The sequence below is a fragment of the Micropterus dolomieu genome, linkage group LG13 (genome assembly GCF_021292245.1).
Source record: "Micropterus dolomieu isolate WLL.071019.BEF.003 ecotype Adirondacks linkage group LG13, ASM2129224v1, whole genome shotgun sequence".
NCBI lineage: Eukaryota > Metazoa > Chordata > Actinopteri > Centrarchiformes > Centrarchidae > Micropterus > Micropterus dolomieu.
The window spans coordinates 11949090-11976357 of NC_060162.1; the positions used below are offsets into that span (position 1 = coordinate 11949090).

Here is a 27268-nt window from a genome sequence, read left to right on the forward strand (position 1 = left end):
ATCCCTTTTGTTTAACCAGAAACAGCAGTTATAACGCTCTCGCTCACCAGCAGACTCCATTGGGGGGGGAACAATAATTTTACCCTGCAGATCATTGTCAAACACACTTCATTCAAAACAACTAACTTTTTTTGTGTGTGTGTGCGCTAATAGCACTAAACAGACTTAATAACTGACAACCATCTTTGAGTGCCGGCTTTGCTCAATAGAAATTAGGGTAAGTGCAGATCTGGTCAGACAGGTGAAGAGAGAACACAGAAAGCCAAATTCACTTACTGATGTGGATCTCCTGCTGGCTGGTGTAGTCTATGGCTAAGCCAAGGGGAAAAGTGTCGTCATTTGTCTCCGTCACTGGAAGCTCGGCTCTACTCGCATCCTCCAGGATCCAAAGCTCCCAGATCTAAAAAGGACAGCATCTGTTGTGGTCATCACAGTCTACAGACATTTGGTGTGTTTTCCCTCACACCATACAGAAAGAATTCAAAAATACTGTAAATTAAAGCTAAATAAAATCAGAACTTCATCTAATCAGTTGTAGCTTTGATCAAATCAAGTCGAATTCAACACTCAAGACCGAAGATAACATTATTTTGTTTGGAGCAGAGACCTATTACAGTAATTGAAAAAGCCTTAGCACCTTATACAAGCTGGCCTAACTGTCATCAAGAGGCTAGTTAAGTATTTTGCATTAGGCTTGTTGACTGTAGACGAGGGACACACTGCTAGCATAAATGATTTAAAAGGAAAAGTGTTTTAAGGGAGAAGAACTTTTTAGAACAGTTATGTAACTCAAACTTCTCTCCTGGAACTGAAATGGGTATCCATCTTAGTGATAGACACCTTTCATTTTCTATATTCAGAAGAGTTAGTCATTTAAGCTTTTTATTTAATTAGGTACCTTGTCCTCTTGTCTGGCTATGATGCTGACTTCAATGGAAGCTGCTGATGCCGCAAACACAAGGTCCCTGGATGAAATACACGAGGCAAAGCAAAACATTACACCAGTTTAGCATGACATTAGAATAAAACAAACCGAGGAGTGTGAAAGAACAAACATCGCATTCAATCTCAACAGTGCCAACTACACCACCCAAGCCTGTAAATTGGGATCATTCTTACCAGTCTTCCACGTGGCTAAGGAAGTAGTGGTGTTGTCGCTCAGTGCAACTGCCGTACACCGTGTCACTGAAGTTGACATACTTTGTCTCCACCTTCTCATCCTTCTTCTACAAAAGACAAACAAATGAAAACATATCGCACTTTGTCACATTGGCTTGCAAAAAAATATGGTAATGTTACATCCGTTTCTTCACCTTGTTGTTGTGGTCGAGAGACTATCATCACCCAAACAAGTCACATTCACTTTCAAAAGTACTATATGGTCAAATTAACCTACTTAGGTGATGAGCAAGACGGCACTGAAGACTGGAAGGGGGGCAACCTGACTTAAATACAGATGTGATAAGGTGAGTTCAGTGGGCATACTCACAGGGATGGAGATCAGCACCAGCTCAGGAGGGGTCTCAAGGGACCCATCTGCAGCGGCATATACCACCGCAAACACAAAGGTTTTCAGCCACAGTACATCCAGAACTGTGAGAGATAATGGCAAAGATATACTGTATTTATAACATAGTCATTATATGCTATTAAATCCATCTTAGTATATGGGCATACAACGCAGATCTCATTAATTAGGTATGGTAGGTTTGCCTAACCTTTGACAGGTTCGTCAGAGGTGTAGAAGTGTGGACAGGGGATAACTTTCTTTTCATCTAGTTCCTTTTTAACAGAGGAGAAAATCAGTTATTCTTCTGGTCAGTCACTGGATGCTGCAGCTCACAGGGAGCATTATAGGTGTTATTTTTTATGATGGGGTTTTAGGTTGACTTACTGGTGTATACTGGATGACTGTGGCATTCATTTTTCCTGCAGCGACTTGTTTTCCTTTTGGGCTCCAGCAAACTGTGTGACACATTGACAAGTTCATTTTGAGCAACAACAGAAATCCTGAGTACAGGTAAACTCATTTATACGAAACCGTAGTAGTGTCACTCACTGCATGTGATGCCACTTGAAGCAGGTAGCTCTGCCTGCACTTTGACACCATCAGTAACATCCAAAATCATCATACTGCCATTAGACAGACAGGCAGCCAACATGGATGCCAGCACAGGATTCCACTTCAGGTCCTGCACTGAAGTGTTGGGGGATACTGCTGGCAGCAGTGAGGCAAAAGGTAGCTTCTGTGGTCTTGCCTGGAAAGGAATAAAATTACAAATAAATAAAAATATCAATAGGTCAAATGCTTAAATGACTAAATCTGGCAGATACTACTACATTTATTAAGTGAATATCTGGATAATCAGAAACAGCTTTATTGCCAGGTATGTGTACACATACGAGGAATTTGACTCTGGATTGTACATTGCTCACAATGTACTTACTTATACAATAATACAGTAGGACAATAATAATAACAACACAGGCTACAGTATAGAGAACACATATATACACACTATGAACAAAAACAGACAGATTGAGAGAACAGTGCAATAGTGCAATGAACAGAGTGCAAAGGATGCAGAATAATGTACTATGTACATGTCGGAGGTGGATACGATATACAGGTGCAAATATGCATACATGTACATAACAAAAGTAATCAAGTATAAAATGAAATGTGTGAAACTGGAAATCTTGATTTAATTGCATGTACTACCTTCTAATAGCTTAATTGTTAGTTGCATACTCAATATGCCCGTCTGCAGTAGAGGTTTACAAACTGTGTATTTTATAAAGGTCAAAATGAAAAAGGTAGATGAATTATTTGGACACTTTGTGGCGAATTTAATTACAAATTATGTAGATTAGTTAGTACAATAATTGCTGTTTCTTCACATTAGGAGTATCTGCGAGTCTGCTGCTGCGCATGCTGGATAGCTCTAAACGACAACGTGAGCTTAAAAGCTTAAAATGTGCACAACATTTTATCAGAACAGATCACTTATTTCTTTGTAGTCATTGTAGTCACTGTAGTCCAACAGGCATGGCACATGTCTCATACGCTGGCATATTAAATACACTGAGTAAAGTAGTCACCTTGTTCATGAAGGTGCGGACATCATAGAATGTGAGGGACAAAACCGCCTCCTTAGACATGCCACATACTGACAAAGTAAGTTCATCACAACTCAGAGCCAAGTGGTGCACAGCCAGGTCCACAGTCACCACCGCCAAAGCCGCTATCCCCTCGACTAGAATAGGAGTGAATTGAGAGTCAGAGAGACATGAATGGAAATAACGCTAAAGATATATTCTTCATAAATGTAACTTGACAATGCGCAAAGCTGAATTGATAAAAATTCAAATTCAAACCGGTATGTTATGCGTCATATTCATACCTATTTCGTTGGAGTGTCCGTCAACTTTATCTGCAGACAGAATGTCTCGAGTTAGGTAAACTTTGAATGTTCTGTCAAGCCCAACAAAAGTTAAACCAAATTTGTTTGAGACGGTAAGCAGAGTAGATCTTTCTTTTGGCAAATCTCCAGTGGGCTCGAAAACCCTTGCTTTCTTCATCTGACGAAACTGAAAATCCTGAAAACGAAAATGCACTGTTGGTTATTTCAGGATGACCAGTTATGGGTGGTAAACATATGTGGTTCCAGCAAACTTTAACTAATCCGTACCTCCTTCCATGAAGAAAACCAATAACATACTGTAAAAGAGCTTGACAGCATGACATAACAGCCTTTAACTGCGTAAAACAACGATAACTTGAGTAGTTTGTCAACAACACAGCTATGCAAATCCTAAAATTGAAAGTTAAAATCTTGGTTGTTAGCTAACATGCCGTGCAGTCACGTCACGTTAGCTAATGATGCTAAGCTTCTTTAATAACATTATAGTAAAATATATTGGACAGAACAAGTATTTAATGACTCTGTTTCACACATGGGAGATTGTTTATTCACTTAACCTAAAGTTAGCATTCAACTCTCAAGGAACAGATATGATATATAACAGTCTAATAGCTACCGTGCTAGCATAGTTAGCTGGCTACAAACTGAAAAGGTAAAAGTTGCCGTCACAACTTTGTCATGTCAGACTTTTAAACTGCTAACATTAGCCAATTCTCTAAATGTTAATTGTGTTAATGACATTGATATGGTTCTGTAAATGCGTTAGGGTTAGGTTAGGATGAACTAAACAGAAAGCCTAAACCCGACCAGCTGGCTAAACAGCTAAGCTAGCCAGAACCACTGAAGATGATATGACCCAGTGCTCGCAAACATTAGCTTTCACATGCTAACATTTCAACACAACTTATGGATAACAGCATACCTTCATTTCCCTGTCAGGAGGGGAGTCTGTATCATCGCTCATTTTGAAGGAGAAAGGCTGTTGCTTTTCCAGACGATCTGTTGTTTTATTTTATTCCTTCTTAGTACGTATTTGAGACAGATGTCTGGTGAGTCGCATCTGAAAACACGCCGCGCGGTTTTGCAGTACAACGAACGTCACAGCTACGTAGGACGACGAATAGATTGCAGAGCACCCTGAGACCACAACACTGAGCCAACACCTACCACCACGCTAAAAACCTAGAAACCCGCTCTAGAAAATGGGCACATTATCTGGCATCTGATGACTTCTCCTTCCTGCTGGGATGAATTTCAGTCTAATAATAAACACGACAGGCGACTTTGCAATGAAACTGTCGGTCGGTCTTATAGCATTTAACAAAAATAGTGACTGGCTGGACTGGCTGTTTCCCTGATTGCTGATAGCAATAAAAATAATTAAAAGTTCTTATAAAATTATATTGTTTGACAAAAGGTACCAGTAAATTCAGTTAATTAATATCTATAACATGAAAGAAGTTGACGATCTTTATGTCTGTAAAAAAAATAATCTGAATTGTTATTTTGTCAAGGTGAGGTGTGATTGCCCTGCTTCTTGCTTAATCTCAATGCACAATTTTTTTCTAACGATTAAAGTTTAAGGTATCACTAAAGGTCTGGTGTGATCAAAATGTTTTTTATCCTTTAATATTTATATTAGGCTACTTTGAAGAGCTCACTAAAAATGAAGAAATGCCCCTGTGTGTTTTCTAAGCTGCATGTATGCTTTTCTTGTTTTCTATACTTCTGTGAAAAGACAGGGAATCCTTCAGCAAAATGCAAAATATGTGTTAAATCAAATGATCTAGCATTTTGCTGAAGGATTCCCAAGAATTCCCCCGAAGACAACTGGATCATTCATTTATACATTGCCTTTGGGACCACTTGACTAGCACGTGTTTGATTGTTTTATTTCATGCAGAAACTCGTAATTCCATAATTTGCGCAAAAAACTCTTTTCTGGGAGTGATATTTTACTTTCCTTTTTTTACTTTTACTATGATGGCCCTTTGTGTGAATTTCTTCTCAAACAAGGTTCCCCTGAGTGAAAAATTTTCAAATGGAGTATTTAGGGGTCATCATGGCGCAAATCCCTGAAAGTAGCTATTCTGCTCTGGAAACACGGCTATCTTAGAAATAACATAACGGCATACAAATAGACATATGAGGGAGGGCAGTATATGGTGAAGTAAGGACTTTTATTAGAAAGCAGATTTTTTCTGTATTGCATTTAAAGAAATCAGTTACTCTTGGACTACACAACTGAAACTGGTGATGGCATGATGATGAACACCATGATGGGAATGAAAGGTAGATTCTTATGCAACATCAAAAGTGGCAACTTGCATTTCCGTTGTATATATTATTGATGCTCGAGTCAGAAGGCGCATAAACATTTTAACATTTTTCATTTGAAACATAAAGCAGTATTAACACCGAAATTGTCCCATCCCAGTTTGCCTGGTCCAAGCCCTATTGATAGTAAAGAATGGTACCATGATAAAAGTGTAGGGTTGCATGATACGATCCTCTTTTGACATATGGACTGTTGTCCATTGTTACCAATAAGCCCAGACTTAGGACCAAGTTCGGCCCATGCTTACCAGAGCATTACAGATATGGTCCATGTCAACATGGGACAACTCTGTTCACGAAGCACCAAGGTTTTCAGTCAAATATCAGTCAGTCCTTGTTGCAGAGACACATGCCTATAACCAAGAAGGCTGGATATATCACCATGTTCCTCCACTCTGGAAAGTAAGCTAGCACAGACCAAAGCAAGCTGGAGAAAGACAAAGCAAACAGCAAGAGCACAGCAAGTCATGTCAGATCTCCCATAATGCACTTTGGGTCTCATCCCTATTCTGATTGTCAGCGCTCTGAACACATGGCTTAAAAAGTTGCGTTTACTCCCCCTTCGCCAAACCCTCGGCCACTCTTTGACTTTTTTTCCTTTCTTTCATTTGTCTAAAGTGCTGGCATTATGTTCAAGGACACATACATACACATACAAACTTTTAGTGCATTTTTTTCTGAGTCTGCTGAAGGTTCAAACGCACACTCAACTGGGTAGTTAGTCTATGTATTCCACTCTTTATCACTATTTTTCTGCCAATAATAATTAATAATAGATTCAACTTTACACAAACATTCAATAAAAGGCCAGGGTGTGTGATAAAAATACAACCCTCATCATTGCAAGACTCCACAGTCTTTGACAACAGTTATTCAGCATAAAATACATGGTGCATAAAGATCAGAGGTTTCATTGGGTTAGGGTGAGTGTCTGAATGGCATGCATTTTATGATACAAGTGTCTCTTTGCATATAAATGTATTGTTTTCGGGATAAACCACTCAATGGAACAAAAAACTACTGTGCCCATTAGTTTGACAGTAATGGGAGATGAACAGAGCACTATGTAAGGTTTTAGAAAGTAAGTAACAATTTATTTGCAAAGAAATGTTGTGAAAATAGGTTATTTTCAGCCAACAATCCCATCCTATCTCTTATTTTTGTCATTTTCAGTGATCATCCAGGTGAACGGCAGATATTGCAAACAACAAATCTCTCTCTCTAAAAAAAATAACATAAAATAAGAACTTAACTACAGAGTTTGCTGTGAACGACACACTGGTTTAAATCAAAGATATATGTAAAATACACAACATTACATACATTTTGCAGGACTTTTTCCTTTCAGCCACCTCAAATAGAGCTCATCCTCCCAAGGGTTATCCATGACATTCTCTGAGGATTTCTCAGTTAATAGTGCAACATCATTCATCCTGCACAAGAAAAAATTAAATAAAAATAGACTCTAAGCAGAAGAGCAGCAAGAAAAATTAACAAACTGAAATGTCAATGCATCAAGGGAAATAAATGTCAGATGTTTATGCATGTGTGATTGTTTTGTGAGGAAGACTGTTCAAAAATCTCATATTTAAATGTGAACAAGGGAATGAACAGGTTTGACTACAATAGATATTACATGTTTTTTTTGTTTTGTTTTTTTATCATACTTGGTCTGTCAATCGTATAAATAAAGGAGGATGTCAATCCAGGCGAACCAGGTTGTTGCTGACTAGCTTTTGAGTGCATCCAAGTATTAATTAATTTATTAATATTTAATGAGTTCAACTTAATTGGGCTGGTGCACACTTTGTCCTTAAATAATGAGATGATGGCAAACATAAAGTAAGAAAATAAGTGAATAAAACACTACACATATCATACCGAACAAAGGTGCTTGGAGGCCAATTTTAGTAGAATTATAACTTCAGTAAAGGGATAACAAATCAGTCGCTGTCTGCATTCTACCCTTACAGGTACTTTGTTTCTTGTTTGTCTCTGACAATAAAAGGTTCACATCACAGCACCCACACAATCACAGTCTAAGGCACTGCTCCACACCCCTTTATCACTACAGTGGAGTATATCAACGTTTCCCACCCTATTTTCCCTATATTAATTACCACTTTTTTTTTTAAATTGGAGTCAAATTTCTCTAAGTTAAAGTAGCGGCCATGCAAAATTCTGCATGTTTGAAAATAGACCTTGGCAAAACCAAAAGCATAGATTTATTGTACATGAAAATAGAGAGAAAAACTGAATGAACTTATATGTAATACTGTTTCAATTTTTTGGGCGGCAGGTTAATTAGGTTGCAAGCTATTTTGTGATCTAAAGTAACAACTGAATTAGGTTTTATTACAAAATTACATACAGTATGTATGCATTTTGGGAAGACTGTTACCTTGGTTGGCAGAAGTACAGGTGATCCTCTCAAAAGTCCAGTAAATGCAGTAGTGGCTCCAATAAACAACTGAATATCTTTATTTACTTTTTACAGGAGGCAACTTTAGGAACTGAAGCTTAATAAATTAAATTTAGATAAAGAAATTCTTATATCTATACTGATAAATATATCTATACTGAGTCATTTCAACACTAAATACATACATAATTGTCCAAAGACTTAAAAAATGAGGAGCTTGTTGGGATAAAAATAGAGTTATAAATAGGGGTGGGGGTAAAAATTGATACAGCATAGTATCGCGATATTTTGCGTGGCAATACTGTATCGATACATGGACGCCAAGTATCGATCTTTTATTATATAAAATGTACATTAGAATTTTACTTTTTTGGTACTATAATAATATAATCAATTGCTTTTTCAGTCCGCTAGAAAAAGAGTTTTCCACAATTTAAGTTGGAAAAAAGTAATAAATTCCAATACATCGCAACATGTTTAAAATCGTAGTAATATCGTATCGTGACATAAGTATTGTGATAATATCGTATCGTGGGGCCTCTGGTGATTCCCACCCCTAGTTATAAAAGTCTGTACTCAAACCTCGCTCAGTTTTCGGTATATTAGGGAACCACTCCCACATTGGAAGACCTGTTTACATAAGTTTAAAAATCACAATATCACTAAAGCTTTAGGTTTCAAACCTCACAGTCAAATTTATATATATTATGGCCCATTTACAATTGAGGAAAAAGCGACTCATAAAAAAGAGATGGAGTCTTTAATCGTATTCAATCAAGGCTTGGAGCCCTCGCCAAAGCAGTGCTACAGTTTACATTCATTCATCATCTCAGCCATTCTATCACAACTGTCTTTTATCAATGGCAGATCATATTTCTTCCAAAAGAAAAAAAAGATACTCTAATTGTCATTATTATGACCTAGTGCAATTATAAGCCTGTGTTTCTTGTGCAGGGCCATCTTAAAGCTTCCCCTAAAGAATCCGTAACAAGATACGTAGAACACAGACGGAGAATAATCTGGCCTAACCTAACCAAGGGGCATAGCGCTGAAGCATAAAAAGATCAAATATACCAGGGGCATGTTCAGGATTTCTTTTTTGCTCATTTGTTAGCTTATGCCATCATTTTCTGCAGTGAAAAAACAATCTGATTAATTTGATTTTTCAGCCACCTAAAAAGTAGCTATGCTTTCAAAAATGTTGGCGGCTTAAAATAACTTTGGGGTTCATTTATCAACTGAAGTTGAAGGTCTGATATTGTGATTAGATGTGCTTTGACAGGGATCAGGAAAACCCAGAAAACAGAAGAAAACATACAGCAGTGAACTGCTTAAAATCAATACACAAAAAAATAAAAATAAAAGCTGGACTGCGTCCCTATGCATGGCAGAAAGCATGAAAACAGATACATATAATAATAAAAAAACTATGACAAATACAGGTTAAAGTTCCGACATTGCCTCACTCAACCTCCTTCCAAAATATACAGTTATTGTCAGAAAGACCAGTTTTTCTCTTTAGTTTTCAGTCACATTTTTGCCAAACTCCTTAGTTTCCCCCCGCTTTCTTTTGAGTGGAAATGCAATAAGCCAGCAGAAATTGCTCTTATAAGTTTTATTCAATAATTTACCCCCCAATCCCCCCAAGGAAGTAAAAACAAAAGAGGATGGAAGCAGGACTATGTAGTCTAGGTGCCGATCACGCCACCACATCAAGGTGAAACAGTGCTTCTCTCTGGCATTTTTCCTTCTACCACTCAGTGTGTAGTGCACTTCCTCTTACTACTCCGTACATTCAGTCTCCTCTACCTGTGGTGACAGCACGCTCCGTAGTTAAAAAAAAGACAGTCCAACTGATACACAGTAAATCCTGGGTCGCAACCAGGTCAGTTCTAACGTGTGTCAGACTGAGGTCAGATCCCAGTCAGAAAAAGATAAAAAGTCATTTTGCGCATTAATGGCATATCTCGAGGCAACAGTAGCTGTTTTCTTATTTAGATGCAGGTTTGTGGCTTTGTTGTTGTTTTCAATAATTCTCTGTATCCATTGTTTGTGTTCATGCATGCAAGCTTGGATTTTAGTGCATGTTCTTGTTCACGTCTCTCTCTGTATCTCCAAGACAGAATTATTTAATTTAAAAGGACCTTTTCAAAGTTAAAAAGCATTGTTACATTTTTTTGGACACTGTATTTTTAATGCACTGGTGCAGATGTTAAAGTCTAGTATTATAAGGTGAAAAATGTGCGCACGTGTGTGTGTCTGCGTCTGTATGCGTGTGGTTGGGAGGGGCAGTCTGGAGCAGACACAGGCATCACATTGACAATCTAATCCAAAATGTCACAGGCAAATGTGCATGAAAAAAAACAACTCCCTGCGATAGATTTATTGTTAGATTGTGTCTTGAGCTTTTGCAAAAAAACTAAAACAAAACAAAAAGTTTTCTCATCTTTGTCATAAAAAAAATTACGTGCCGTTTCAAAAAAAAGAAAAATACTTCTGTTTAATGGTGGCAATACAGTACTTGACTTTTAATTATAATACAATCTTTGTTATATGTTCATATATATTTACCATACAACAATATGATATAAAGTGGCCAAACACTGCAAAATAAGATGCTTTTTAAGAGAGCTGTTCTCTGATCTGTTTTTTTCCCCCCAAGGTTACATGGGTTATTTTCAGATACAGCTTCCCAAGAAAACGGAATCATTTTACAAACCATTATACCACACTCCATAAACTGCCAGCAAAGCAGCTGTTGCTTTTGTATTGCACGGAAATGATGAATCATTACAGCCATTTGTTCTGCTATCAGGCCTGTGTAATATTGCTGCAGGTGCCGAAATACTGAGTAAATACAGAATACACGAAGAAAAAGGGTGGAGCAGAAAGGGCTGATTTTCTCAATGTGCAAATGCCATGCCTGTGTCTACCTCTACTATCAGTGTTCTACTTCCACTATCAGTAAGTATGCGTGTACACATGTGCGCATGCATGTGTGACAAATTCCTGTATAGTAGGACCTACGAGCTCAGCTTTTTGTGCCGGATAATTCCTTTTGAGGAAGCACAGAGGAGAAGAAAGAGTGGTGGACGACATGTTAGAGTAAGGGAGCAAGCGAAAGAAAAATGCGGCGTTAAACAGATTTCACAATGTGAGAGGCAGCCCAAGGGACATTCACTGTCCGTTCACCCTCAGACCTTGTCCAAAACTTTCCACTTCCTGCTCAGACGGCGTGTCACCACAATTGCCTGCCTCAGCTCCTGGGATCAAAGATGGGGCACTCAGTGATCCGTCTACACCCTCTAACCCAGCTTCATCCTCATCTTCCTCCGGTTCCTCCTGGACCACTCCTTCACCTTCACCTTCAGCCTCTGCTCCAGCTGCCCCAGACCCAGGGCTGCCCTCTGTCAAGGCTGGGTGAGTCCTAAGAGGGTCCTTGCGATCTGGATACAACCTTTGCTCTAGGGTCTTGAAGTCAGGCTCGAAGGGGAGGGTTGCCCCTGGTTGAGGGGCACCCAGCGCCAGGCCCAGACCCACAGCAGCGCCCATGCCCATTCCTGCACGGTACACCTCCATGCCATCAGGCAGCATGGACTTGATCTTGGGCAGCCATCGCTTGCGGACACGCCTCGCATTTGTGCACATGTCAGCAGCAATCACATTCATTTCACTCTCCTTGAAGTTAGGGTTGAAATTTTGACAGTAGACTGTAAAAGAGAGAAAAGAAAAAACTCCATGAAGACAAATTTTCTATATCTTCTAAATTCCATCACATATATTAGGTGATCTGGACGATGAACCTACGTTTGACAGCGTTGAGGACCCTGCTGTCCAGGGGTTTCCTACTGGGGTCACTAGTAGAAGAACGGATACCTGTCCCACAGCTATTGGCTAAAGTGTTTCTGCAGGGACACAGAGTCAACCACCAGGGGGCAGAGTCAGCAACAGGCACACACAGGAGTTAAACATGGGAACACACACATACACAACTAACTGCATTGCACAACATGGCCACAGATGGAGTGTGAAAGTTGGTTTGTGACAACAGCGATGGTGTCGGAGTCATACACAGAACTCAAACCTTACAGCAGGCCCTTCAACAGTAATAGAAACTGTTCTGCTTAGTTGTGCCTGCCTTTATACTCACCTATCAAAGAACGTGGCTAGCAGACGGCGGAGCAAGACTTTGTGTTTGATACCAGCGCATAGATGACAATTCATCAGCTGGCCTCGAGTCATGAACACCTGTGTACCTGGAGTGGTATTAAAAACAAAGAGGGATTTAGCTGAGAAAAAACTGCTCATGTTAAAATCCATTTTCTGTCTTTGAAGACTCTAGGGGTTTGTCCTTTCTGTTTTCTGGTCCAATTATCAGTTTATCTTTTTATTCTTTTGCTACGCTTGAATTTCATGTTCACAGAGATCTTCAGCGGAGTTAAACAAAGCTTCAGCTGTCCAGAATGGAATCTGAAATCGGGCGAGGAATCATAGTTGGAGGCCATAAAAACAGCACCCTATCAAATTACTTGGTTTTGCTTTCATTTCGAAACCATCTCTTTCACATGCATGTACTGTACTCTGTATCTTATACGCACACTACAGAATTGAATTACACATTTCCACTGTGTTCCATTCTGTTTTAATTCAATTACATTACAATTTGATTGAATCAGAGCATGTCGTAACTTTTAACTCTTGTACTGCTACGTTTTTTGATTCATTACTGACTACATCTGCATGTGTCATTGTGCTAGGCTGTGCCTGTGTGTAAAGTGCACTGGGAGGTATTCAGACTCCATTCTTTTGTCTGAAAAGATTCAATACTAAATTGATTAAACTTTTTTGCCATGCTACATTGTAGGAATTATATTATGTCCATGTTGAGGGCTACCTGGTCTCTTTGAAAGTATCTGGTTTGACTGCCAAGAGGGATATCTGGCAAGTCAGACCAAAGAGTTCAGTTTTTGTCTCATCATACCAAAAAAAATCTTTTTCCTCATGCTTTCAGAGCACTGAAAGGCCCATTTGGCAAACTTCCGGCAGGTTGTGATATGCTTTTTACTCCAGAGTGACTTCTGTCTAGTCACTCTACCATAAAGGCCTGATTGATGAGTACTGCAGAGATGGCTGTCCTTCTGTCACGGTTTTCAATCTCTGCAGAGAAACCGCAGCTTTGTTCTGTCCCTTTCAGGTCAACACAGTAATGTGGGTCAAGATCACTTTAGTGGCCAATCAGAATCTGAAAGTCAGACGCTACCAAATGGTTTTGTCGTTGGGGACGACAATTTAATTTAATGTTATTGACGTCTAAACATAATTTAGCCAAAATGTCTTAATTATACGGTTTAGGAAGAATGTACACTGGAGTTGCAGACTCAAGTCACTGTAATGACCAGAGATTAACCTCTGACAGCAGTCTCATACATGGGTTGAATAAGAGTCACTGGGTTATAGGTAACCTTCTCAATCAATGGTCTCTTTGCCAAGCTACTCATTTTGGGCATATGGCCAGCTCTAGGAAAATACTTGATTTTAAAAAAGGTTTCTACTTCAGTATAATGGCGCTCTTTAAGCTCCTGAATTTATGAGTTGATTCAGTTCAGTCAGTCAAATTTAATTTGACCAACTATTGACTTTTAAATAGAGCTGCAACGATTAATCAATTAACTCCTATTTTGATAATCGATTAATCGGTTTGAGTTATATAGAAAATTTATCTGATTCCAGCTTCTAAAATGTAAATAATTATTATTATTTTTTCCCTCTATGACAGTAAACTGAATAACTTTGTCTTGTGGACAAAAGAAGACATTTGGGACGTCATCCGGGCTTTGGAAAACACTGATCAACATTATACACCATTTGCTGACATTTTATAAGCCAAAAAACAAATCAATTAAATCAAGAAAATAATCTACAGATTAAATTGAATTAATCATTAGTTGCAGCCCTAACTTAAAACTATTTCATATGCAGAAAGGGGGAGGTATAAATACTTTCCAAACTCATTGCATACAAGTTATTCTCTGTGTGCATGTGATAAAATGTAAATGGGCGCGAATGGATGCGTGTGTTTGCATGTGTGTGCCTACCAGCTACCAATTCCAGCTTCTCCCCAGGGTCTCCCTCAGAGTAGAGCTTAGGGTGGCAGCGGTAGCCTATCTGGCTGATGAGGCTTGCAGGCAGCGCCACCAGGTCCCGGCGGATCAGCACACAGTTGCGGTTCTCCAAGGCCAAGGGCACTGCTGCCATCTCTGGCTTGTCCTGGACTGATGAAAGCAAGCAAGAACAGAAAGGGTTCAGAAACCTTTAGAAAAACTAAGAGGGTTTTGTGTTGCTCAGCAGAACAGACACAGATATAAACGTATACACCCGTATATTTATCAGACTATAAACAAAGTTATGCCATCATCCATACCCTTTGTGTCCCCTATTTAAATTGAGGTTGCAAAATTTTAATTAGGAAAGCAGGTTGGTGTAATTTCATACAAGTATGTTGTATTTCATAAATGTTTTAGAGCATTGCAGATGTATCCCAAATAAGTCACGATGCTGGATCAGCAACTTGGGTTTTGGAGGGGGACAGATTCAATGTTCGGTGTTAGGTTCTCACTCACAAAATTGTTTCCCCTAACCTCTGAGATGACTTGACAGTGTATGCACACTCACACACTTCCTGCACACACACACACACACACACACACAGAACATGAGAAATGAATCCATTAATTGCCACACACATGCACATAGCGCATACAGAAAAGTGTGGATTAATGCATTTGCGCACAAACACACACACACACACACACACACACACACACACGAAAGATGTGCATGGTTATCAAATATCCCACAATGTCACCCTGGGGTGCTCTGATTGATTGCAGATAGAGTGGATTTCATAAATATCTGAAACTCTAGAATTTGACAAACCTGTGTGATGCCTTTGAGCTGCAGGATGTTAAGAATGATGGAGAGAGAGTGAGTGAGTGAGTGAGTGAGTGAGTTAGTGAGTGAGTGAGTGAGTGTGTGTGTGTGTGTGTATGATATGCGAGTTTGAGTTTGTCCAGTGGTACCCGGTCTGTGTGTTGTTTTGTAAATGCAAACACAAGTGAATGTTCGCCTGCCTGTGTAGGCAAATCTGCACCAATATGACAGTGTGGTAGAAAACCATAACAAAAAGCAGCACAGACCAGCTGTTGTAGCTGTGATAAAGAGTGTGTTGTTGGTCACGATGCACTCGAATCATAACTCCATAAAGCTATCTTTATGCTGAGAGAACCCACACACACACACACACACACACACTGGAGGCATAACATCCTGTTTTTTCAAGATGCTCAGGATACATGATTTATGAAAGATTAAATAATGTAACTGGGATAAAAGGAATTAGCATCAGTTTTTTCTTCTTTTTTTTGCACAATACGTAACAAGTCTGGACAAGGAGCAACTATGTTCCCAAAACCCTGCATTTATGGTCATATAGTTCTGCGAGTCATGCCGGGTTTTACTTTTAGATTGGTCTGATATCAAATGAATATCCTCCATCTGAGCCAAGGGCAAATGGAAAAAGTAATTCACTTTCAGTGAGATCTTACATGACTAGAAAGATTAAAGTGAAGCGAGATTTGCCATTGAGATTGTCTTGTTAGAATTTGGTCATTTGACCAGTTTTTCCTTTAAACTACTTTAATTTACTGGAGTTAAGAAATAAACATGATAAAAGTTAGTGTAGTGGAATAAATTATTATTGAGTTTGTTGTGAGATAAAAATGTAATATTACTTTTTGACTATAAATGAGACCATACTGTATTTTTAGAAGTTTTAGAAGGTTGAAAAACGTTCCAGAGTGAAGCTTCAGTGATGAGTGCTCTCCACCAAACATGCCAATGGTTTGGTTGAAATACACCTAAGCACTGCGACACTTCACAAAAATCTTCTAAAAGCATCAATGTAACATAATACTCACTCCCGTACGGGTTAGCCGAACGTCCATAGAGATGACTGTAGGCATCCTCTGTGATCCCATCATAGGGCTCTTCTTCAAACTCCTCATCCTCGTTCTGGTAGGATGTAGGACTATCAGTGGTTGGCAGGCTGGATGCTCCAGGACTTGACCTTTCAATTCCTGCCCCGCCGCCACCGGCCCCTTGAAGGTGGTAAGGAGGCATACCAGGGATGTGGGTCCCACCAGCCGTCGTGTAGAACAGTGAACTGGCCCTGGCCAAACGACTCCCCAACTCCGAAGATGAAATCTTGCTTTGTGTCGAGGGTATTGTCAAGGGTGTTGGGTCACCCCCTTCTAGTTTAATCTTACGGTGCGGCATGAGTAGGGATGGAGACCAGCCCGGGGTTCCCAAAAGGGCAGCCACCGCAAGGCCGTTACCGTTATTACAAGGACTCTGCGGCTCGGATCCTGTTTCCTCTAAGGTACCTGCAGTTTGCGAGTCACAGTGAGGTGAGTTCGCCTTGAACATTAGGTCCATGCCTCTTTCAACTATATGCTGAATTTGGAGGTAGCCAGCTGTGTACATGACCACCAGCTGTTCACTAGCTGCCATTGTTAACTTCCCTGTATAGCAGAAAGTGAGTATCTGCTCAAAGCAAGCCGGTGTGACTGAGGAGGGCAACTCAAACTGGGTCTTGGTGGAGCTGCTGAAGAGGTCACGAAAGTAGAGGCTGCTGGCAGCCAAAACGGCCCGGTGGGCTTTGAAAGCCTGACCTGTTTGATAGAAATAACAGAACAGGAAAAAAAGTGAGATCTTCATTTAAAAAAATCTAATATCATTCAAAGTTCTGTAAATAAAATAAAATCTCCAGATTTCCTACTAACCAACCTTTGACCAGGATGGATACATCGCAGTAGTGTCCCAGCAGGCGCTGCTCATTAAGGGAGCCCAGAACTGTGGCTCCAAAGTTCGGGATCTCCACATGGAGCTGCTGGGACATGTTGGCCGCAGAAGAAAAGGAAGATGGTGCTTCAGATTTTTCCTGCAGACTCTGCCACTGAGAGAGGCATCTGTAATAAAAAAAAGAAAGAAGGTATGGAGAATGCGTTGGGGAGGAAAAATACAGTGATAAATAAGGAGTGAATAGAAAATGCGTGAAAGATGAAAAGACATGCCAGAGGGAGGTAGAGAGGCGAGAAGGGAAAATTGAGAGAATTTTAAAGGACGAGCAAAGCGCAAGAATGGAAATAGAGTTGAGATGAAGTGAGAAAATGAATACAGTTGAAGGAGAAGTGAGAGGTGTGTGAAAGAGAGATGGATATGCCGAGATAGTGGGTGAGAGAGTAGAGGCAGTAGAGCGAAAGGAGGAGTCAAGTCAGTCCAACCAAAAAATAAGCGAAAACAATGCCGTGCCCATGGTACATGAGAACGTTGTGAAATACCTTTAGGCTTAAGGCTATGTTGTTTTACATGACTAAAATTCCTAGAACCTTGGACTCGTTCCATGTATTGCACTTAATGCATCATCAACAACAGACCTGCAGCATGGACTTTCATGACCTGTAAGTCAGCCTTGACAACTTTTTTGAACCACACCGAATACAACCAGTTTTTCCATGTCACAGTTTAGAGATACTCTTTTATTTTGCTGACTCTACACCTTTGTCAGCAATTGTCCTCTTTCTAAACTCAACAAAACAACACAACTCATGTCACATACACAATTTCACATTAACTTAGATACAGTAGCTCCCCTTTCTGCTCCTCAGTAACATTCTCCAGGCCTATTTGCACCTTCTTTCCTTCCCTGTACCTTGTGTCATTGTTTTTTTTCCTCCTCCCCACCAACCCACACACATACATATACGCACTAGTTTCATTATTAAGCAATGCTGCAGAACAGTTTCCAGGAATACAAACTGAAAAAAATGTCACCGCCTCTCTTACACACACACACACACACTCTCTCTCTCTCTCGCTCTCTCTCCCACTTCATGCACTCCATACAGACATGCACTCTGGCATACTTATGTAAAAGTGTACACACATAAACACACACACACACACACACACACACACACACATACAGTACAAGCTGCATAGGGAAATTACTGTGTACTCTGGCACACAAGCACTCACCTGGAGAAACCAGCACACGACTTTGCTCTGCTAACAGTCTCTCACACATGCACAAATGTAGAAAAAGGGGCTCACTGTTATCCCAGACAGTTCTGACCTGTGTAAGCCAGTCTTCTGGTTAAAAACACACCATGGAGTCCTGGCACACAAAAACACACCAGCAGCAGTCAGGACCAGGACAGAAGAGGAGGAGTTAAGAGATGGAAGGAGAGCACTCTGATGTACTCCGTCTGGTCGACTCTCTCTTTCACTTAAAGTGTCATTCCCGCTGACTCAAAAGATGATTCTCTCTGCTAGCCTGACTTTTGTCTGTCTGTCTTCCCCCAGCCTATCTTCTATCTCTATATCCTCCAAAGCCCCATTCTCTCTGCTCACTGTCTGTTCTAGCGCTGTCTCAAAGCCTCCCTCTGCCTCCCTGTCATTATCTCTCTCTGTTTCTCCCCCCCCCCCTCTATTCTCCAAGGGTTGAATTCAACAAGTGCCGCTGTAGAGAGAGAGAGAGAGAGAGAGAGAGAGAGAGAGAGAGAGAGAGAGGGACAGAATGGGGAGAAAGAAAGAAAGCAGAGCACAGCGGAGCGAATCAATGATGAAAGGAGTGGGAGGCTCAGTGTGTGCGTGTGTGTGTGTGCATGTGTCTGCGCGCGTGTGTCTGATCAATGCAGTATCTATACGTCGCAGGGAGTGGGAGGGAGAGAAAAACACAGGCTACAGTTACAGACGGAGACAGAGACTGGGCAGAGCTAGAGAGAAGCAGAGGAGGGAGGGAGGGAGGGAGGGGAGAGTTGAGACAGAGAGAAAGTCATTTAAGGACAGTACGAGTAGAGAAAGACAATTAGGTTGAAGCAACTTCTGCCACTTGCCCCTGGACACACACGCCTATATGGTCTAACACAAAGAGGGAGAATGACTAAGACAAAAGAGAAATGAGAAAAGCTCACAGAGGTCATAGCCACAATTAATTAATTTGACATCGAATACTGAAACTTCTGAAATCCCTGTTTGACGCAAGTCTGGAGAGAATGCGTCACATCTTGGTAAAAGATAAACTGGAAGCTTTAATATACACGATGCAGTAACCCGCTAATGCGTCCAATTGTAGAATCAGAAAGGTTCATCAAAAACACTGTAATTTCAAGGCATTTCCCATTTTCTTACAATCTGTGGAAGACAATTGTTAAAAATAAAAGGGTTTACTTTTGAGCAAGTGTTGTGTATTTTCCTCTGAATCATGCAAGGACCTCTCTGCCAAACACCTACACACAAGCGGAGAGAAGTTCTGTCTTCACGCAAGACTATTTTGTATTTCTACATGAATTGATAAATGAAATGATTAATTTACGCCTCCACTTTGGTGGCTCAGCTTATTCTTATGACATTTCTGTGTTTTCTGGTGTTTAGTTTTTTTGGGGGGGACCAGAACATGGAAGGCCTCCCGAAATGTTGCTTGATGTGGATAAGTGAGGACAGGAGCCAGATGTCACAGCCTTTGACAGAAGGAAGGAAAGATAAAAGACAACAGCTAACAGAGAGGTTAACTTCCAGAAATATGTGTGTGGGAGGATAGGAGCGCTGAATTGCTGTGACAGAGGAGTATGTGCATTTTAACAGTATGTACACACACACACACACACACACACACACACACACACACACACACGTAAATGTTGTTCTTGCATGTCAGAGCAACAACACAACAGAGGAAGCTCTCTGACCTCTGTGCTGCATTTTGGTGGAAGAGACATGAAGACAGTAAACATTTCATAAAATTAATTCAAAATCCATCTTTTAACCTCACAATACACAATCTTAAAAAAAAAGTATCCAGACACATTGCAGTTAATTTTTTTTTTTTTTGCCAAAAGGAACCTCAAGTGGAGAAAGTTGTGCTAAACTGAGCAAACTTTTACTCTTCAGTCACAGCGGAAATATGAAAGGGAGGATATCACAAAGCGTTGAATACAGTGAGTCAGACTTTGGTTTAGAGAGCTTTGCCCCAGCAGTGTGATATCTGCACGACAGACACAGGCACACATGAGTGAGCACACACAAGAAGCACAGTCAAACGCAGGAGACACAAATCCGCAAACACACTAATGCAAACAGACATATGCACACTCCCGCTGTTCTCTTACACACACACGCACACACAGACGCACGCTAACACACAGTCAGGTAATCTCCCTGTGCACACTCAGCGATACACATTCTGTTTGTTTGTCTGTCTGTCCCTCTGTGAACTTGCCAGACAGCTGCTTGTCCATCGGTCCGTCCATCAGTCATTGTGACTATTGTGTCCTTACATCGCCTCTCCGCTCTCCCCTCTCCTTTTTCTCTTTCTTTTCCGCCCTGCATACCACATACCCACTGTCTCTCTGCCAATTAATGCACACAGGGCTGCATTGCAGTGAGGTTGGCGCGTGCCACGGCAGCAAGCACAGTACAGAGTCTACAGACATGCATGTACGTGCCAGCCGGGCAGAGCGAGAGGGAGAGGAGAGGGGTGGGGTGGGGGGGAAGAGGAATGGGGGGGAGCAAAGGAGAGTGAACGGAGAATATGTTGAGTCAGGCAGACAGGACGGCAGCAAGCACATTTACACAGACACACAGCTGCATGTTCATGTAAATGTATGCACGAATGAATATGAAACAAACATACATGCACATGATGGTAAGCGCGCACATTCGCACACGTGCACATTTAAGCGCACATATACACGCGCAAAAAACATTCACACGGAAATTGCAACCTCCTCCTGCATTAAATATAGACTTTGCACATCCCTGATAAAAAAATATAAGGCATGCACTCCCTCAACTTGCTAACGAGTGGGTATGCCTCTCTGCTGCCTGTGTCCTCATTTCCTTCTGCGTGTGTTTGCATTTCCATGTCAAAGTTTCTCGCACACCAAGGCGTGTTTTTATAATCATCATTATAAACTCGGCTGTGACTTTTGGCACTGTATGTCAGGCGTGTGTGTGTGTGTGCTTCTGAGTTGAGATATGAAATTTGAACGCGGTTCTGATTGTCGTTGTCTGCTTTGTTGGAATGTGTTACATCCATTTTAATCAAAGATTCATACCTACGCACAGTGTTATTAACTGTAACAGCAGGTCCAGGCATATTTGAATAATATGAAGAAGTGAGACGATTCGCCAGATGGCACACACACATGCACACACGAACATACACACAGATTTAATTACGAGTCATACTGTAGCTACCTACCAAATGACAATGGAGTAACATTCAGACATAAAACCATAAAAGTCATACACAACTATAATTCATGCTTTCACCATTTAGCACTTTATGGAACAGTCTTGAAGTTACAGGTAAGTTGGTGTCACACTAACTTTTAATTCAAGATGTAGATAACAAAATGTAACAAAGACAAACATACAAAGACAAATACGGATACAGGGTACCATTAATTAATATCTCAATTAGAGTACAGCAATCCACAAAACTAAACTAAAAGAAAAATTTGAAGTGAGCCCAATAGGAGCTCCTTCCCGTCTCGCCTATGTTGCCTCTATACAATCTCAATATGAACAGTCCCTTCGTTATAAATATTCAGATCCTGCAGTTGTTCTCATGTCTAAAGTGTACCAGACAACAGATTCTATCCACGTTGAGACGGCAACGCTCCCTGGCAACAGTTCTACCAATCGGGACCGAGCGAGTGTCTGCCTGAGTCTGTCTGAGTATCATTATGGGATGTCGAGAGAGAGAGAGAGAGTGTGAGTGAGTGAGTGAGTGAGTGAGTGAGGGAGGCTGCTTATCACTGCTTATAATGCAACATCATTCTCTGTGTATAGACCCCGCTGGGTGAAGTTGTCTGCACATAGTCAGGATCAAAATCATCTTTTATTTAAAAAAAAAATAAAATACTGGAAAAAAAATCTCCCTATGATTCACACAGCACAGTTATGTAACAAACAGACAACTATGAAATGATTTGTTGTGGGCTGAATATTGTCTGGTATCTTTCCACTTGTATTCACTCAATATACACCAATAATGTAACTTGTGGCCATGTGAATATAATGTTATGTATAAAACCACATACAACGGCTGGATGATGTGACGTAAAACATGTATCATAATAACTTGTCACAATAAGTTAGATAATTTTAAATGTAAAAAAATGTTTATACATCAGTGCCTGATAATTTATTTCTTGTCTGATTAATTTGTCCTGATAAATACAATATAACCACTTTGAGTTTTCTGGACTTTTGTTGTTTATATGTAACATTACCATGACAATTAATCTGAAGTCAGCTGTCAATTAAAGCACTTACAATCAATACTGTTATAATAATAAAGTATCAAACAACTATGTGTCATGTCAAAGAACCCACAGAGAATTATTACATTATCATTATCAGACAATTAAATCAGCAGTTTGAAACTTGGATTTGTAAGACATTCATAATTTTGGTGATTTGAAATCACATACTATATTATTGCCTGCTGTACTGTAATTAGTGGTCACCATGAATATCCCCTAAATTCAGTCAAAGTTGTCAGTTGTCATTTGTGCAAAATGAATAGTAATATCCATCCATTTTCAAGTGCAGGGACAAGGGATGACTACTAACATGTGCACATGTATACACAAATATACATATGTAAATCTGCAGCAGCATTGTAGAGGAAGACAGCACAGCAGCAAGTTCACTTCACTTCACTTCACTTGACAGTAGTCGTGGACTTCATCAAACACAAAGTTGTGACAGAAAACTCCTGTTACGGTGGGCTACCTGTCAGTTTAGCTTGTAGCCGTGGTGATGTGAGTGAGAGAAAACCAGACAGTGGGAATGACTGAGGAAGAGAGTGTGCGTGTGCTTGTGCGTGCATGTGCGCTTGTGAGTGTGAGTGATCCTCCTGAGGCAAAGGCATTGCTAATGAACTCCAAGTGGCTGTGGGAGGTAAACAAACAAACAGTAGCAGCGGCTACTACATCACACCACACTCTGGTGACTAGGACATCGGGATGGCTGCACACACACAAACATATCAGCCCACATACCCTTGAACATACATGATGGCTGCAGGGTGTTCAGTTGGGAGAGAAATAGAGGAGCGAGAAAATTGAAAGGTACATAAGGGGAGATTAAACTGAGAGTGGCGGAAAGGAGGAGTAGAATAGAGGCGATAGACGAACAAAAGCAGAGAGGACAGAGAGAGGGAGTGTTTGTGAAAGATGCAAATAGAAAAGAACAAGAGAGAAGTTGACAAAGCACAGTAACAGGGAGAAGAGAGGAGTAGGGAAATGAGGCGGAGTGATAGCAAAAGGTAAAGCTCAAAAAGAGTTCTGGATGAGAAACCTTTTTGAGCCATGATGACAAAAAGTAAAAAGAGGCCCAAAAAGAAAATGCTGAAGGCTACACAGACTTGATAGACTGTGTCAATCACATTCCCATTCAAGACTTGATCATAATGGGCAATACCTTGGTATATGGTATATTTCCTTTGCATGCTGCATGCATTTGGTACCTGCTTTTCAGAGTAAGGCAACAGTCGAAGCCAAGCAATATCAACAAACTAACACTTTGTTCTAATCAAAAGAGATTCCACCTCCACATTATTGACTCCAAAATGTCAGCTCCACCAAGAAGGCTTCCCAGACTGCCATTTTTTGGTAAAGAAAACCCTGCTTCGTGACAGCGGAAAAGTGAAGAGAATACAGTACAACATGAGAACAACAGGGGAAAGCGCTAAAAGCAAAGACAAATACAGATTTTTCGGTAATACTAAGCTCATATTGCAGAACCACGGGGGCCTACAGGTCGTTCCAGTTTATGGCAACACACACGTGTGACGTCAGAGCGGCAAGGAAACTCAGGCCCAGGACTCACGCAAGACTGAGATATTTTGAACAAACACTGACACAAGACCGAAAATTCCCCTCCAGATTTCCAACTTAAAAGGAAGCCACGTAAGCAGCACAGGAAGAAAATGAAGGAAGAGAGAGTCCACAAACACAAAAAATTATTCAGGAGGCATCAGTAGAATCAGTGTGTGTATGTTAAGCAGCAGCATTTGTGTGTTCACACAAGGACACAGTATACTGCACCATGACTGTCATGTGATATCTCTCGGTTTCTTACTAATAAATCCTCTACATTGGCATCGGCTTGCAGCTGCCATGTGACTGGTGGGTGTCCGAAATATAACACAGAACTATACATTTTCCATGAGCCTACGGGTCCTAATTTCATGCTGGCTTGCACTGATATTCTGCATCAGTATGGATGGGTTCAGGCAGATTTTCTTCAGATTTTGGGGATTTCTGGGACAGGACTTAGTCAGTGGAGAGCAAAACTAATATTGGTGTCATTTTGGGTATTTGTGGCATCTTTAATTGCAGTTTCATTGCACCACTAGGGACTGTATGAAAATTATTGTTCAGAAAAAAAGGAGGATAGTTATGCAGTTTTTTCTTATGTTAATCTTCACTAAGATAGGATTTAATGCAAGGCTTTTGTTCTAGACTCCATTAGCTTGGTGTACCTACGAAACTGGCAACAGTGTGATCACAGCTTTATAAATCAAGCAGCAGAGAAAATTATAAAACTTTTTCGTGGGAACAAAGTTAGGTGTACATGAACAGATAACTGTCCATCTCCAGAAAGTGAACTCCATTTGAAACAAACAACATTTTGCCCTTGGCATCACAGTAGGGGTGATGTACTCCTGCCTTGTGACTCTGCTTTGACAAAGACATCGGTTTACACTTGGGAGAAGCTTTTGTGGCATCTTGCATGTGCTTCTTCATCTCCAAACTGTGATTGTGCCAAGGCAGGGCGTGCACTGGTTTAAGAAGGAGCTAATTGGTTATAGTTGATGCCTGCCTTCAGAGCACCATGATAATTTATTCTTGCAAGTACAATTACAAAGCAGGTGTATCACTGCTGTGCTAGCGCTCCTGGCCACAAGACATTTGATACTCAAGTATGCTAAAACACGGTGGATTTGTGCAGGTGCTTGCACTTTGTTTCAAAAGCACAGGGCCCTAAAACCTCAGGATGACCTTCATCTGGGGACAACAGGGGCCATGAGATGGCCTGCTGAGTGTCACTGACTGTCACACAATGACTACAATTAGGTTAGATTTCACAGGAGGTCTGTACGTTTGCGAGTGTATGTGCATCAGTGGTGACACTCCCTATGCATTTGTTCCAAACATGATTTGATTTCATGGTGAATGAGACAGTAAAACATGGAGGAAACAGGATGTATCACCATGAAATAAAAGCAGATCATTGGTGATCCTGCGCACACACATCCTATACAGAAAAGAGACACCAAGTGAATGGAATGGGTGAGGAAATACAGATTTTATTGTACATACCAAATGGATTCTAATATTGATCTGTTGAATACTGACTTGGATATAAAACAATAATCAAAATGTTGCTGTTTATTGATTGTTTTGTCTTGACTTTTCAGTAACTCAAAATGTCCTATTGCCCCAGCAGTACTTAAAGCTGCCCTGTTGAGTTTTCTTGTAAACAAACAAAACTATGTTTATGTTCAGTGTTACTCACCATAACACATTGTGTGCATCCTTGAGTCCTAATTGACCCACTGATGACATTTCTTTAAAACACCTCTTATTCTTTCAAATCTGGAATTGTTTATATCTAAAACTGCAACGATTAGTCGATTAGTTGTCAACTATTAAATTAATCTGCAACTATTTTGATAATCGATTAATTGTTTTGAGTCATTTTCTAAGCAATAAAAAGGACCACATTTTTTTTATTCTAGCTTCTTAAATGTGAATATTTTTTGGTTTCTTTGCTCATCTTTAACAGTAAAGTGAATCTTTGTGTTCTAGACAAAACAAGACACTTGAGGATGTTATCTTAGGCTTTTGGAAACACCGAGACATTTTCTGACATTTTCTAGACCAGACAACGAATCGATTAATCTAGAAAATGATCGACAGATTAATCGATAATGATAATAATCGTTAGTTGCAGCCCTGTTTACATTTACGTTTGCTAGCTTGCAGTCGTCTTCTTTATAGCCTAGGTCGGCGCATTGCTATGTTTAGTACCACCAACTGTTTATCAGTGGAATAGCGTGGATCCAGTAGCAGGAGTATGGATTGCATCAAACCCAAAACTGGGACCCACTCATAAAAATGTGGTCAAAAACTTTACAGAGTACGTTTAATGGTGACACTAAACGAGAAATATTTAACATTTTAGGTGTTTACCATACCCGACATTCATCTTCCACTCATCTGTTGCAGACTGTTGTGGTGGATATGTTGGTCTTTACATTAGCATTGTGATCTTTGTCTATGGAGATTCTTAGTCATCCAGGTCAAATGCAATCAAGAAGTCAAAGCCAGCTGGATTTGCTGTTTTAGTACTCATCTAAAGAGCTTAATCGGTTCTACTGACAGGTGGTTCCCGAGCATTTAAAGCTCATACAGCATCATTTGTATTTGTTGGGAGAATTTGACACCAATAACAGGAATAAACGAAATACACAGAGTGTTTAGTGAAAGTAATAAAAGAAGCTTAGCAACAAATGATGATGATTATTATTATTATTAACATTTTGACCACCAAAATGGAAGTCATCTGAAAATACCTGTAATGTAACTTGGAGATTTTTTTGGGGTGTTCCTTTGAGTCACTAGCTCTTATTTGCTAGTTTGAGTTTAAACCCCCTTTCATTACCTTCTGCCATTTAACTCTATGGACCATTTCAGGACTTCAAATATGAACGTGTCTAATTGGGTGCAAGTTTACTTCCTCCTGCAGTGTTTCTTAATGTTAGGAGGTCTATAGGTATTTACCTGTTGGAAACACATGACACGTTGCAATTTCAATGAATAGGTCTATAGGTATTCACACATTGAAAGAATGTGACAGGTTATGCAGGTAGCTATTCATCGAGGAACAATTAAACAGCTCCAGCAACACTGTCAATTGTAGGTGAGAGGAATTTAAAAAACATATA

The 27268-nt window shown here is 40.2% G+C and overlaps 2 protein-coding genes across 7 annotated transcripts in view; both read right to left on the reverse strand.

Moving 5' to 3' along the window:
- Positions 1 to 4617, reverse strand: part of nup214 (nucleoporin 214) — a 38301-nt gene extending 33684 nt beyond the window's left edge. For 2 of the 6 annotated variants that reach the window (XM_046066020.1, XM_046066018.1), the window contains exons 1-10: positions 4348 to 4616; positions 3405 to 3600; positions 3103 to 3257; positions 2060 to 2258; positions 1895 to 1965; positions 1719 to 1782; positions 1490 to 1593; positions 1120 to 1226; positions 899 to 965; positions 277 to 400 (exon numbers count right to left, since the gene is read on the reverse strand). In XM_046066020.1, the coding sequence (XP_045921976.1) occupies positions 277 to 400; positions 899 to 965; positions 1120 to 1226; positions 1490 to 1593; positions 1719 to 1782; positions 1895 to 1965; positions 2060 to 2258; positions 3103 to 3257; positions 3405 to 3600; positions 4348 to 4389 (1129 nt within the window). In that variant the 5' untranslated portion in view covers positions 4390 to 4616. Of the gene's footprint in view, positions 1 to 276; positions 401 to 898; positions 966 to 1119; positions 1227 to 1489; positions 1594 to 1718; positions 1783 to 1894; positions 1966 to 2059; positions 2259 to 3102; positions 3258 to 3404; positions 3601 to 4347 lie in introns of all 6 variants that reach the window. The other 4 variants (XM_046066022.1, XM_046066021.1, XM_046066019.1 and 1 more) reach the window with 3 other exon arrangements.
- A 969-nt stretch (positions 4618 to 5586) lies between these two features.
- Positions 5587 to 27268, reverse strand: part of LOC123981849 (nucleus accumbens-associated protein 2) — a 29797-nt gene continuing 8115 nt past the window's right edge. Inside the window, exons 2-7 of the mRNA XM_046067058.1 lie at positions 17029 to 17210; positions 16161 to 16913; positions 14280 to 14456; positions 12335 to 12440; positions 11992 to 12089; positions 5587 to 11894 (exon numbers count right to left, since the gene is read on the reverse strand). Of these exons, the coding sequence (XP_045923014.1) occupies positions 11362 to 11894; positions 11992 to 12089; positions 12335 to 12440; positions 14280 to 14456; positions 16161 to 16913; positions 17029 to 17140 (1779 nt within the window). The 5' untranslated portion in view covers positions 17141 to 17210 and the 3' untranslated portion in view covers positions 5587 to 11361. The remainder of the gene's footprint in view (positions 11895 to 11991; positions 12090 to 12334; positions 12441 to 14279; positions 14457 to 16160; positions 16914 to 17028; positions 17211 to 27268) is intronic.